The sequence below is a fragment of the Haematobia irritans genome, chromosome 2 (genome assembly GCF_050003625.1).
Source record: "Haematobia irritans isolate KBUSLIRL chromosome 2, ASM5000362v1, whole genome shotgun sequence".
Lineage (NCBI taxonomy): Eukaryota > Metazoa > Arthropoda > Insecta > Diptera > Muscidae > Haematobia > Haematobia irritans.
The window spans coordinates 84464088-84479436 of record NC_134398.1 but is presented as its reverse complement, the minus strand read 5'-3'; the positions used below and the strand labels follow the sequence as shown (position 1 = coordinate 84479436).

At 37.4% G+C, this 15349-nt stretch overlaps 1 protein-coding gene across 2 annotated transcripts in view; it reads right to left on the bottom strand.

The window, feature by feature from the left end:
- The window catches only part of LOC142225670 (uncharacterized), a 105131-nt gene that overhangs the window by 26669 nt on the left and 63113 nt on the right, over nt 1-15349 (bottom strand). For both annotated transcript variants that reach the window (XM_075295485.1, XM_075295486.1), the window contains exons 5-6: nt 2063-2234; nt 691-2006 (exon numbers count right to left, since the gene is read on the bottom strand). In XM_075295485.1, coding sequence (XP_075151600.1) covers nt 691-2006; nt 2063-2234 — 1488 coding nt within the window. The remainder of the gene's footprint in view (nt 1-690; nt 2007-2062; nt 2235-15349) is intronic.

Sequence of the window (15349 nt, the reverse complement as noted above, 5' to 3'; positions counted from 1 at the left end):
ACCGATTTCAATAAAATTTCACATGCATAGTTATTATATTAACTCTGCTTCCTGTGCAAAATTTCACGTAAATCGGATTACAACTTTGACCACTTTAGTCATATGACGGAAAATCTGTCGAAAGATATATATGGGAGCTATATCAAAATCTAAATTTGATCAGCTTTTTTTCCTCAACTCAAAACCATTCATCCTTGTGCCAAAAAAAACACCGTCTACCAAATTTCATCAAAATCGGTTAATAAATGTGACCGGAATCCTGCTAACACGTACACCAAGGGCTGGATCGACGCAGGTGGTGATTTTGAGTCGATCGGTATATATTTGATGGAGTCTACAATCAATATTTTTGGAGGGCACATCTGACGCTGACCACTATTGGGTTTAGGGTATAAAAACAAAAATTATAAAATCCATAATTCAAAAAAAATATATATATTTAATTAGAGATCGAACCGAGACCACGAAATGCTAAGTGGATTGCATACGACGAATGTAGACCATTATTTTCATGGAAAAGATATTGCTGCGAATAATGGCTCAAGAACGTTTGGTAACGAGTTTTTTCACATCAACTACTTACCAAGGTTTTACTGAGTATATATGCTTAATAGGATTTATAATTTTAATATCTTAAATAAACGAGAAAGCGTGGCGAAGCATACATTTTATAGATGAGAATGTTCTTACCCTAATATTGTATCCAGTTCATCATCCTTGTCGAAATTTTTTTCCGTATTACCCAGATCATCCAGATTGCCTCGCAACTTTACAATGTCTCGATCAGGAAATTGATGGTTGGCATCTACACGACTAATTCGTGATCGGGCCGAATAGACATCCTTACTCGTAAAGACTTTACTACCCATCAAATTGGCCTTCTCATATGAATTACATAGAATCAAATCGGAGGGTTGATGTTGCTGCTTGCTCACGGTCACTTTCGAAAACATGTTGTAGACTTTACTAGGATCGTTGGGGAAGGGGTCCTGTGTGGGTCTGGTGTATACATAGTAACCACCAATTTTGGCAGAATTTTTGGCATTTTTTGCAGCAGTCTCATACAGAGCATAGTTACGAACGCCACCATTCATGTATATGGTATTCGTGCCTCGATTTGTACCACCACCACCACCACCGCCTCCTCCACCACCAACCATCTGTTTACCACTGTGAAACGAAACATTGGGATGATGCTGCTGAATGGGTTGGGGTGCAGGTTGTTGGCTGATACCGAACAAATGTGATATATTGCGATTCAGAAATATATCGTTTATCGATTCGGTTCGAGCCAAATTATCCGTACTCTGATTAAGGTTTCCAGTGCTGAGGTAAATATTACTGGCCGGGGCCAAGATCGTGTTGTACCGGATCGTTTCGCTCTTCACGGATGAACCTTCGTCCAAGGGCTTTGTTTGTTTAGTCGTCACCCGGACAGGGACGGGTCCATTCATCAGGTCATTTGTGTTCATTGAAAGAAAGCTTATTTTGGGAATTTGTATATGGCTGACATTTTTGGCTTGCTGAACGACCATGTGACCATTTTTGGAATTGTTCAATAAGTTGGCATCCCCCATGTCGTTCTTGTTGAGATTGTTGTTTGTGGTAGTTTTGTTATTGTTGTTGTTGTTGTTACTATTTATGTTATTATTATTGCTGCGGTGGATCATATCAGTCAATGTCTGTAGCTTCTCTTGTACCGGAAGGACATTATTCGACAATTGATTATGTGTTAAAGTTCCATTAGTTCCATATTTGGATGTCAATTTGATATTGGCCTTGGTTGCAGCTGCAGGCGATATACGCTTCAATGCATTAAAGTACGGATATTTGAGGCTTTGTGGAGCTGTAGGTCTCTTGTCTGGATCGTAGAGCAACAAATCCTCCATCAGATCCAAGCCAGGTTGACTGCATCGAGTAACAATCGAATTGAGTGGCACCCTAACACAATCGGGATAACGAAAATGTATGGCTGAGGCCAAGCGATATCCATCCGGCCAATCATTCTGTAAAACACAAACGAATTAAGTAGAAAGATGGAAGTAATAAGACAACTCTGTACCTTGTCGGGGGTTCCTAAAACAGAACATATTTTATAAAGTTGATCGACTTCACTGCTGCCTGGGAATAGAGGGCGAAATGTATAGAGCTCGGCCATAATACAACCCATAGCCCACATATCGATTGAGCTCCCATAATTGGTGGAATGCAGCAGGACCTCCGGGGCGCGGTACCTGTGAAAGAAAATGCTCTCTATTAGATTCTCTTGACTAACGCCAATCAGATGAGAAAAGCTTTGACGAAATTGAATCCAACGTCAATTAACAACGAAAATGGCTCTCTCAAAACAAAATTTGAAATTTGTTGCACGAACCGAATGTAGATGGTTACATCCACTATTATTGTTTTACCATGCTATTCGGTGAGGCTAACTTTCCCAGAATGGTAAAGGGTGCACGAACAGAAAAAACATGTTTGGACATGGTTGCCGCATCCATTTAATGCTTATATAGAGCATGTAATTGTCGCGAAAACCATATATTTTGTCCTTGTAAAAATAATTTTCGAGCGGAGAAAAATATATGTTGGCAATAAGCATTTAAATGGTTCTCAAATGCCGCAAACATGTTCTATTATTTAAATGATAGAATTTGAGACCATTATATGGTCGGGAAAAACATGTACCTGACCATTTCATTTTTTTCTTTTTTTGCATAGAGAAAAGTATTTTTATAGGTTACGTATAGACATGTCTAGAACCATTACATGGCCATAAAGACCATGTACATTGTTTTCGTGACCATTTAATTTTTTTTGCAGCGAAAAGAATTTTATAAAAACATTGAGCAGGTACACACGATTTTCAATTTGCGCGTCAGTCGTGTGTTGATTGTTTCTTGGAATGGACGGAGAATACGGAATTACTGTGTTTTGTGTTAATTTATTTACTCAGAAGTGGCACGTGGTTTTGTGTGACACAAAAAAGGAAAGTGTAATTGAAAAAAATGTACCTGTTTTTTGTTCTGCATTTTGATATATGGTATAATTTATTTTTATTTGCAGTTACATGATGTCTGCATTGGTACATTTGATGGGCACGAAGTAAATATGGAATGATTACTTATTGTTGAAATTGAACCAAAATAGAATGTGTAAAAATATGTGATGTTTGCTTGCGCGACATAGTAAATACAAATAAATAATGAATTAGTTTATAAATAAATAAAAACATATAAATAAAGTTAATTTTGTGTTTTCTTTTCTCAAGTGGCGTACTTTTTTCGACGAAGAAAAGAGTTTTTTTTCATAAAGATCAAAACATTTTAGGTTGCGACCATGTTCTTTTAACTGGAAGAAAAACATTTTTGACGAAAACCGTAACATTTTAGATCGTGACCATTGTATTTTGATTCAAACAAAATTCTTTTTATCAATATAACATTTTAGATGAGGACAATTTTATTTTTCTTAGAACCATGTTCACTGAACCAACATGGTTACAGGTGAAAATGTTACATGGTCGCCGCAAAAATAGTTCCTATCATATTATTTTGCTCTTCGAATATTTTTGTGACAATCATGTTTCTTCTCTGCGTGTGGAATCGAACTGCATTCAGTGATAAACAGAGAGTCAATATTGTAGTATCATAATTAACTGAAAAGTCTAAGTGAAAATGAAGTTTTGGGTCGTCATTATACCTAACCTAAGTAAAAAAGATGGTAAATTATCTTTTGGTAAATTATCTTTTTATGGCAAAGGGACTTTTCCTTTGTTGTTTTTGTGTTATTTTGTAGAACATTTTTTTTGTAATAAAAAGACCTCATAGATGTAAGCAACTTTTTTTATCATTATGCTACTTTTGTGTGCGACCTTTTTTTGAATATGCGACTTTTTTTGCGACTTTTTAAAAATTGCCAACGGTAACACTGTATATGCACACAACAAAATTTCATTAAAAGTTTTTTCAACCAGTGTATGCATAAGGAGAAACATAATATATTTGACAAAACAATATTATATTTGGACCGATCCTGGAAATATATATGCTTGAAGCAGAATGTGTTTGGAAGTATATGTTACACAAGTGATTTTTTTGAGGGTGTGGAAAACGTTCTACAGCTCAATATAAATATGTATGGAGCTACGGACCTTGAACAACTTTGCAATATTTGCAATTTACAAGAACGAGAATCAATCATGTCCTGGTTTCAAAGAATATCGTGTCGCATGTTTTCGGAAACAAACATTAAGCGAGTCACAATTAATCTTTATTTTAAATGGGATAGGCTGCGACAACTGGAGCAATTTAATCAAATGTTTGAAAACTACATTTTGTTTTAGTTTATTCGTTTTGTTTTGTTATTGTTGGTTTATTCTTCAATCATTTTGTCGTTTTTGATTTCAGCTTAAAACCATGCATTGACTAAACTACAGTGAACTGCCTGAATTTATTCTGATAATTGGTTGATAGTTTTGCTGCAAGTAGAGTATGCTGATGAGGAATGTGGTAATTCCAAAACGTGCGTCCATCCAACCAGCTTGCAGTCTATAGGGCTTTGCCCAAATAAATTTGACAAACATTCTTTTCCTCTGTTGGTTAAGCTACACTTGTAGTTTAGTCAATGCATGGTTTTAAGCTGAAATCAAAAACGGCAAAAAAAAGTTTTAGTTTATTTTTTAAATTTTGTAAGAAATTTTCCCCAGCCCAACGATTTTTTCTTTATTCGAAGTATGTCTCAAACATTTTATGAAATAAATGGCAGTAAAATTTCAATGACATACAAATTAGTTCAATTCTAACTAAAACAGAAGAACTTTTTCGTACACCTCTCAAAAATAGTAAAAATGAACTACGGCGTGGTTACAATGGGAATGATTTGGTGCCTAAGATTTTTTCATTATTTTTAGTTAATTTTTTCTTTTCGAGAAAGATGCATTTCGTAAATGGTAATTAAAAATCCAAAAATGTCGGAAAATTTCCGTTAATTTCCGTTTCCCAAAATTTGGAATACAATTTAGTTCCATTTTCGCACGAGATAGTTCATTTTCCCATAATCTAGTTTACTTTTTTCTGTGAATAATGCCGGAACTATTTTTTTTAAATTTTTTTTGCTATAAAGTTATATACGAAAATGTTGTACATTACAACATTTTTTAAAAAAATAACTTTATACAAAAAAAGAAAGCAACTAAAAACACATGCCAAATTAAGAAATGACCAAAGAGAACTTATTAGTGTACATAATTTCTTGTCATTTAACATTTAAATATAATTTATTTATTTATTTATTTATTTACACAGCATAATTAGCAGCTGGTTACAGTAAAATAAAAAGTATGACGCTTATAATACATTAAAAATAAAATAAAATAAAATAAAATATATCTATATAATCTATTTTAGAAATTGTAGGGACAATAGAAGATTTATAGGCAGGATTGGGACTAAGAATTGGATACAAACAACAAAAAAACAAGAGAAAAAAGAAGAGAAAAAAAAGATAAGATAAGGAACAATTTTACTACAAGAATTGGGAATATAGTGTAAAGCTGGAGTAAATTCATTGCGGAAAAACTGGGATACCAGGGATAGAATGGGTTTTGTATTAGACGAATTATGGGTCAGGAACTAAGAGAATCAGGAACTAGGATGAATCAGGAACTAGGATGAATCAGGAACATGGTGATAGCAGGAATAAGGACAGCAGGAACGCATGCAGGAAATGACGCCAAAGCATAGTAGGAGCATAGTAGGTATGTTGAAAGGAAGAAATTTAGGCAATTACAAGTCAGGAACCAGGAAGAATCAGGAACACAGCAGTATAAGGAAATGGAAAATAAAATCGGAGAGTATAATATCGCTTGAACGGGAGTTATTGCAGGAACATGGTGATAGCAGGAATCAGGAACACGGTGATAGCATGAATAAGGATAGCAGGAACGAACACAGGAAATTACGTTAATGGACAGGAGCATAATAGGGAGTTATTGCAGGAACAGACAGGAACAATAAAATGCGAAATACGATATAGTTATAGTTGACAACCCATTAGAGCATAAAACTAATCCATAAGGATAGCGCGTTTTATACAAGATATGGAATCAGTGAGTGAAAATAAATTAAAATAATGGTTAAACTCAATTATAAGACGATTCAATGGGCTATTGGCCTCGTAGTTGTACTTGAATAATGGTAGCTCAAGGGCAAAAAATGTCTCATTGGTCGACTTGGTACAACAAAGTTCAAGTGTCCAATCAAGAAATCTGAGTCAATCATACCATTAACCAACTTCACAATAAATAAAATATCCAGCATGCGCCGTCTTCTCTCAAGGGTTGGCAAATCTATTAGCCTCAATCTATTCACGTATGGAGGTAACTCCGTCACGTCACTCCATCCTAATCCTCGTAAAGCAAACAACAGAAAATTCCTTTGCACTGACTCGATCCTATCAATATGACAATTGTAAAAAGGAGACCAAATAATAGAACCATATTCAAGAATCGGACGCACAAGAGACGTATATAACCGCTTACATAGGTAAGGGTCATCAAACTCCTTCGACCAACGCTTTATAAAACCTAAAACAGACATAGCCTTCCCAACACAGCTATCAATGTGGTAGTTAAAATTCAATTTAGTGTGCAACCATACCCCCAAATCCTTAAAACAAGATACCTTCTCCAGATAATAGTCATCGATATGATAATCAGTAGACAAAGCACACCTTCTCGAAAAAGTCATACTCTTACACTTCCCCCTATTAAGAGTCATACAATTCACAACGCACCAATTAATCAAACTATCAAAGTCCCCTTGCAACCTAGCAGAATCTACATCTGAAGAGACAGATGCAAAAAGTTTCACATCGTCAGCATACATTAGTATCCTTGAAAATCGAATAACATGTGGCAGATCATTCAAATACAAAGCAAAAAGAATGGGACCGAGATGAGTTCCCTGCGGAACACCAGATTTAACATATATCCGCTTCGACTCACAACCCCTAAATAAAACCCTTTGTGACCTTCCAGAAAGATATGAAGATATCCAACTCAAAAACCCCGGCGGAAAGCCAATCAAGTCAAGTTTATACGTAAGGATCCCATGATTAACCGTGTCAAACGCCTAGCTGAAATCCGTAAATATGACATCCGTTTGGCACCCGAGAGAAAAGTTCCTAAACACATGAGTCGAGAACTCCAACAGATTAGTCACTGTCGATCTATTCCTCGTAAAACCATGTTGACTAACAGAGACCACTGACTGAAGTTGCCGAACAAGCCTATCAGTTACCAGTTTCTCGAACAGCTTCGGTATCGCACTCAACTTCGCTATGCACCTGTAGTTCCGAACGTCGAATCTACTACCATTCTTATGAAGAGGGCAGCGTTGCCAATTTAGCTTTTTTCCCGCTAGATTTGGCTTTTTTTGAAGACGTTTAGCGGGAAAAAAATGCATTTAGCTTTTAGCTTTTTTTCTGGCTTTTTTTCATGACCCTTTTAGCTATTTTTGGCTTTTTTATTTTCGACATGTTCCTATTGAAATATGAAATAATTCGAAGCTCAATTGAAGCATTAATAATTATTCCAGCCATTATCCGGGCATTTTTGGAGCAAATACACCTTGTTGTAAAGTTTTTTCCTCGTATTCGTAAAAGTTATCGTAAACTTTAAATCTACTATTACCATACAAATTCCTTATATAAACTGTCAGTAAATGATTAGGAATATTAGCATTTGACTCGTTTATCCTTTTTATGTTATTATAATATTCTAAATTTATTATGATATTACTAAACTAAAATAGTAGATGTGAATTGCTTTGTACACTAAAAAAACATTGTCGTGAGGCCAAAGATTTCATGTCCTTAAAATACGTCCGCGAATTTTGGTTATAATAGCATTTGTGAATTTCATGTCCTTAAAATACGAACGCGAATTTTGGTTATAATAGCATTTGTGAATTTCTCTTATATAAACTTTTTTCCTTGTCCAAAAGCCGATAAAGTCGTTTTGTCCTTATAGTTAATTGATTTAACTTAAAAGTGGGTATCTTTACATGAAAGAAGGCTAGGGTCAATTCTACAAAATTCTTAAAATTAATGAAATAGTCTTTAAATTTGTGGAGTTTTTGTATCTTGACCACAAACCAAAATAGGGCTCAAAAATAGAAGAGGGTTTTAAACATTTTATTTTAAAAACGTATACATAGAATAATTTCTACTTAGAGTCTGAATTTGGAAATTTAAGTTTTCGTTAGCACGTTTTTAAAGCACTGTGGTAGTTCATGAATAAAAAGCTGAAAAAACGAATAAGTTCAAATTTGACTCGGAATCAATACCAAAATCATTAGTGTTCAAAATCTTTGGAACCGAACATAGAAATAATATAATAATAATAAATAAAATAATAATAATAATAAAGTTTTGAATGTGGTATTATTTTTTTAACATAAAAATATGCAATAAAAAAATTCGTAGTGATAGGATCAAAAAATCTGCTATTTATTAAAGGAATGGATTTACATTTACGAAAATTGGACAACAATAGGTTTGTAGGGAAATTTTTGAATAAAAGTTATTCAGTATAAACTTGCAAGATAGTTAAAATGGGTTTTATTCTCTTGGGAAATATTAGGAGAAGTGTACTCGTTCACGAATTTATCATTAATTCAGTTAAAATGAAATATGTTGATATTTTCGAATGCAGTTCTATGTGACATTGTGCAATATATCACACATTTGACTTGTTGATGATTAACCAGCTGATAATTGCAAGTTTACTGGGAAAAATGTTTTTACTAGGAAATATAAACGAAGGACTTCCAGTAAAAATTTGTGATCCAAATGTATCGAGTACGCAAACAGAGCTAATATGACTTAGATTTTCTTACGGTCTCACAGAAATGGAAATAAAATGAATACAATTAAAATAATATGCATTTTAAGTGAAATAAAGCCTTTAAATTTGTTAAATTTCAATCAAAAACGTGACTTTTGATACAAAAAAATTTAGCTTTTTTTCTAGCTATTTTTTAAAATTTTTTAGCTTTTTTTGGCTAGTTTTTTGGACAAATCTAGCGGTTTTTGGTGAAACAATTCTGGCAACGCTGGAAGAGGGACAATAAAACTCTCCTTCCAAACAGAAGGAAAATGACCACTAGCCAGAGAATAATTGAAGAGGTCAGTCAGAGGAATATATAACGCACATGCGCAATGCCTCAACACCGCAGAGGGCACACCATCAGGTCCAGGAGAGTAATTAGATTTCAACGACTTCAAACCTTTGAGAACTTCATCATAGGAAAGTCTGATAGAAGAGACAATATAGTATGACTGAATATAAAAGGGATATTCCAACATAGCAGCTGGGGAATCAACATATGTTCCCTGAAAGAAATCCGCGAATAAATCCGAAATAGTCCGAGAATCAGAAGCCTCAACATCATTGAACCTCATAAAGACGGGAAAACCTACAGTCCCACGCTTAGAATTCACAAAATTGTAAAACCCCTAGGATTCGCCTTCAAATCATATCTCATTCGCTGCAAGTAATCAGCGAATTCCGGGCATATGGCTACCAGGACTATTTTTCACAAAGGTCATTCTGGAGGTATAGTTTTCGACCACCTTTTCAAGCATTTGAGAGCGTATTTCAGCAATGACACATTGAATATTGGTTTCCAAAAGCGTTGCTGGTTTATCCACGTTAACCAATGACTTCAGGTATCCCAAATTCCCCGGTCCATTTCCCGAAATAATGTTGTCGTTCAAATTTTCTTTCAATAAGTCCATTGTTTCGCCCGCAGTATGACAAGTGGTACCATCCTGTTAAAACCACATTTCGTTTACATCCATATCAAATGACATGTCCTGGGACAGTTTTCGATAAACTGGAGGTAAACCAGTCTTACGATAGGTCCGTCAGTGGCAAATTACACCAATTTCCCGTAGGAGTAACATGCCGACATTTTAGGGATAAATAGAAGATAGATCTAAACTACAAATATTTGAGGCTAGAATGCCACAGGTAAATGTCCTGTGGCCTATAAATCCAAATCTAAAATGTAAAAGGCAACCCTCGAAGCCTTTTATATTTTAGATTTGGGCAACTCTAGTGTTGCAATCTGCTATGCACACTGAAAAAAAAATATTTACGTGATATTAAAAATTACGCAATCTAAATTTTAGAATGCGAAATTTACAAAATATTAAGGACAAATTTCTTTAATATAATGTAATTTTAACTAAAATAAAGTTTATAATCTTTGCTTCAAAATTTGTTTTCATTAAATTTAGGACACAAATTTTATAAATTTTCGTCCCTCCGTTAAAGTCGCATGTCTTTGAACTAAGGCTAATTTTCCTTAAAGTAAAGTAACACATTTTTGATTTAAAGAAATTGTCCTTATATTAACTGAAATATTGAAACTTTAGATTTAAAACCTCTATTCAACCGTCGAACGGAACGGACGTGTTTTTCAATAGCGGATAAACTCATCGTAATAGGTACCTACTAAGAATTTCAAGTGTGGTGGGATATTAAGCCACCATGCAGCGAAATTCCAAGTCATCCACTGGGTTGCTAACTTCAGGGCCCAGTGGACGGGTATCGACTGGAGTTATAAATCTGGGCAATGACCAAGAGTTAGGCCCAATTAGTCGACCTGTAGACGGGTCGACAGGTGGCGACACTATGACAAGTCGAACTTTTTCTAAGGTAACGACATCAAAAGGAGGTAATCCCTCACGAAAGAGATTCAAGGAACCCAGAAATGCTTTGTTTATCCTAAAGAAGTTAGGATCAGTCGACCCAAGCACGCTGTCGGCTAAACAAAGCGATTCCTTAAAATGGGCTCAAGGAATTCTTGAGACTGGAAAAAGGGAACGATCGCCGGATGAGCTGCCATCCTCCAAAAGGGATCAAAGATCGTTTGCCTCAGTTGCTAAAGACAGCCTTGTGATGGCTATCATTAATAAAGGAGCATTGGACGGTATGGTTCCACAGCAAAAATGGGGGGAAATTGAGAATGCTCTGTCTGTCGTCTACTCACAGGTGCTGGAAAAGTTTCCCGGCCCAGATCCTCGACACCAAGAGGCTGGTTGGTATCAAGGACGATTTAAGCTAGTCGCATTTGAGGACCAGAGGTCTATAGAATGTTTTAAAGCTGCTCTGATACTAATTGGTGAAGTTTGGGAAGGAGCTGCTCTAGAGTTAGTCGAGAAGAAAGACATACCGGCTAGACCTAGAGCACATGCGTGGATACCTGCAAACCCTTCTGACCCTGAATATATTTTAAACAGACTGAAACGATGCAATCCAGATCTTCCAACAGCTGATTGGAAGGTTGGCCGTTTGGATGAAGTGGATGGACCAAGACGGCATGCAGTGTTTATATTGAACACTCAGTCTTTGCCACATCTAGCAAAGTCCCAGGGCCGTGTATGTTATGGCTTTCATTATATCCAAATGAAGGTATATAAAAACGATCAGCTAAAGGATTCAGAAATGGACAATCCTCTGCCTGAATCAGAAGTAAGCGGATCCTCTTGCGAAGTCGAGGGAGATACCAAAGTCGAAGACATGGATAGACACCGTATGCGAGAGGAGGTTTCTATTGCCTCAGAACTCACCAAAGTTGAACCTATGGTTATTGCGAGAGTCGCCGAGATCTCTGAAGAGAACATTCTTGATGACTCGATTGAAGTGGCTGATGTGACGGTTGTTGAAAATCTCGATGGTCCTACGGATCCTCCAGATAAATCTTCATCATTGTAAGGCTGCATGTGCTGCCTTAAAAGTTCTCCTGATGAAAGGGGACATAGATATAGTTCTTATTCAAGAACCATATGTTTATAGAAACAAAATATGTGAATTAAATATTCCGGGGTTCAAACTATTGCAGTATCCTGGTGATGATGTAAATCGAGCCTGTATAATTGCTAAAAACGAGCTCAACTTGTTTCTGCTTCCTTCAATGTGCAATACAGACACTGTCGTTGCCAGTTTAGAAATAGCCAAATGCAAATATTGGGTATCTTCGGTCTACATGGGACATGACAGGGAGATGCCTCCATATGCCGTTAAGACCTTAGTGGAGGAGTCACTGAAAACAAAGACGAAACTCATTATGGGATGCGATGCGAATGCACATCATAGTATATGGGGAAGTAGTGATACTAGTGCAAGGGGAGAGTCGCTAATAGAGTTTATTTTGCGTACTAATCTGGTAGTTTGCAACAAGGGAGATGCCCCAACCTTTGTCACTAAAAACAGGCAAGAGGTTTTGGACATCACCTTGGCCTCGCAAGAACTGAATGAAATGATATCTGAGTGGCAGGTTTTAAGTGAACACAGCTTCTCAGATCATCTCTACATCAGTTTCAAATTTGATGTTCATATCACCAAGACCATATTTCCGCCAAATGTTAGGAAAGCTGACTGGAATAGGTATAGGGAATCGTTCAATATGATGATACCGGAAATAACAGAGACAAATATGAGAAATGTGCAAGATATCGAACACGCAGTGGAGCGGATTACTAAGGCCTTCAACATCTCACTGAAAGCTGCATGCCCTAGAGGAAAGCCAAGGGGGAAACATCGACCACCATGGTGGTCTACGGAATTAAGTAATATGAGGAAATCCTGCAGGAAGCTCTTTAACAAGGCAAAGTCCACCAGAGCCCCTGAGGACTGGGACGCTTACAAGAAGAATCTGAGAGGATACAAGCGAGAACTGAGAAAGGCTCAGCATAACTCTTGGAATGGTTACTGCAGCATTATTGAGAATACGTCCGAGGCTTCCAGACTACGGAAGGTTCTAGCATTCACCAACTCCGCTCCAGGTTTCATTAAAACATCGGAGGGCAATTGGACAACGTCCAGTGAGGAGACGCTGGAGGTACTATTGGACACACATTTTCCTGGAAATCAGACGGTTGAACCATGTACTGGCGGTGCCACAGTTGCTCAGCGGTCGTTTCCTGTCGAGGAAATTGTATCGGAAACTAGAATAAGATGGGCGCTAAATAGCTTTGGACCATTCAAATCCCCCGGACCTTATGGAATTACTCCGGCGGAGTTACAAGCTGTAACTGACAAAATTATCCTCTGGTTGTCGGTGATATATAAAGGATGTATCAACTTATCATATATCCCAGGAAAGTGGAGGGAAACAAAAGTCGTTTTCATACCTAAAGCGGGAAAAGCCTCTCACTCGTGGGCGAAGGATTTCCGACCAATCAGCTTATCCTCATTCCTACTTAAGACTCTGGAGAGGATGATAGATATCTATCTTAGAACTAGCATCGATTCAAGTTTGTTCTCGAAACGACAGCATGCATACTCGAAGGGCAGGTCTACTGAGACCGCACTACATGAACTAGTCAGCTTTATTGAAAGCTCACTATCTGTCAAAGAATACACAATCGTGGCGTTTCTAGACATCGAAGGGGCGTTCAATAATGTCCATCCGAGCTCGATATTAAATGGACTGACAACTCTGAATGTTGATCCATGTATACTCAGGCTGTTAGACGAACTGCTAATGAAGAGGCGTATTTCAGCCACACTAGGACAAGCAAACATACAAAGGTATGTGAACAGAGGCACTCCCCAAGGAGGAGTTCTATCACCTCTTCTTTGGAATGTTGCTATAAATAGCCTTCTGGTTACTCTAGAAAAAGAAAGGATAAAAGTGGTGGCATACGCAGATGATGTGGCTCTGGCAGTCAGGGGAAAATTCCCATCCACAATCAGAGATATTATTCAGAGGGCCCTCCGGATGACTGTGAAATGGGCGAAAGACAATGGTCTTGGGGTAAATCCAGCAAAGGTAGAACTAGTCATGTACTGCAAAGATCGCAAAACTCCCACGGTTAGGCCTATTTCCTTAGGGGGTATTGAAATTCCCTTTGGTGATTGTGCAAAATACCTTGGCGTTATTTTGGACAGGAAGCTGAACTTTAAGCTTAATATTGAAGAAAGGGCGAGGAAGGAAACTGTAGCTTTGTACTCGTGCAAAAGGCAATAGGAAAAAAGTGGGGACTAAAACCAAAAATTGTGCATTGGCTATACACGGCAGTGGTTAGACCTATAATGCTATATGGTGTTGTGGTCTGGTGGCCGGCACTTCAGAAACCGACTTGTTTAGATAAAGTTCAGCGTATGGCGTGTTTGTGTATTTCAGGCGCATTCAGCAATACAGGAACAAATTCCCTTAATGTCATGCTGCATCTATTGCCTTTAGACATTTTGGCCAAACAGTCAGCTGCAACAACAGCTGTGCGGTTTCGCGAGCTATCGCTGTGGTCGGAAAAAGGTTACGGTCACGGTTCTGTCCTCAAAATAATGCCAGATGTGCCTAACGTAGTGGATTACACTTTGGCGAGTCCACTTTTCGACAAAAAGTTTGAGACTCTAATCCCCAACAGTGAGGCGTGGTGCACACAGACTCCGGGGAATAAAGAATATATAGATTTCTACACTGATGGCTCCAAATTGGATGGACAAGTGGGGTTCGGAGTATATTCTAATGATCTGGAACTTCGAATAGCGAAAAGATTACCTAACCACTGTAGTATTTTTCAGGCTGAAATATTAGCAATAAGAGAGGTGGCGAATTGGATGAGAAGTAATGTTCCAAAAAATGTGGGCATTAATATATACTCAGACAGTCAACCTGCAATAAAATCCTTGGATTCTGTGTTCCTCAACTCGAAAACGGCCGTCGACTGCCGCAAATCTCTCAATGAGATGGCTGAGCAGTACAATATTCACCTAATATGGGTGCCTGGCCATAGGAACATACCGGGGAACTGCGAAGCGGATGAACTAGAATTTGTTGGTATGCCCCTAGCTACCTGCAAGCTCATGCTGCTTGAGAAGGCTGTTATGATGGCAAATGTTCGATGGGAGAATTGCAAGGGTTGTAACGACACCAAGCAAATATGGCCCCATTTCAACTTAAACCGCACACTAGATATGCTAATGTTCTCGAGACGTCAGATATCACTCCAGATATCTGCTATAACGGGTCGCTGCCTGATAGGCGATTTTGCAAAAACTATTGGCGCGAAGTATAATGACTATTGTATGAGCTGTCATGATGCGGAGGAAAAAGAATCAATTAAACACCTCTTGTGTGAGTGTCCTGCATTTTGTGTAAAGCGCAAGCAACTTTTAGGAGCATATAGCTTCAGATTACTGGCGGATCTGGAAAACGTTAACTTAAGCAGTCTGCTAATGTTTTTGGAACAATCTGGTTGGTTCAACAAAGAAAAATAATCAAGAAGGTTCAGCGGTTAAAACTAGAAGTGCCCATATGTAATAGGTACTTTTAGT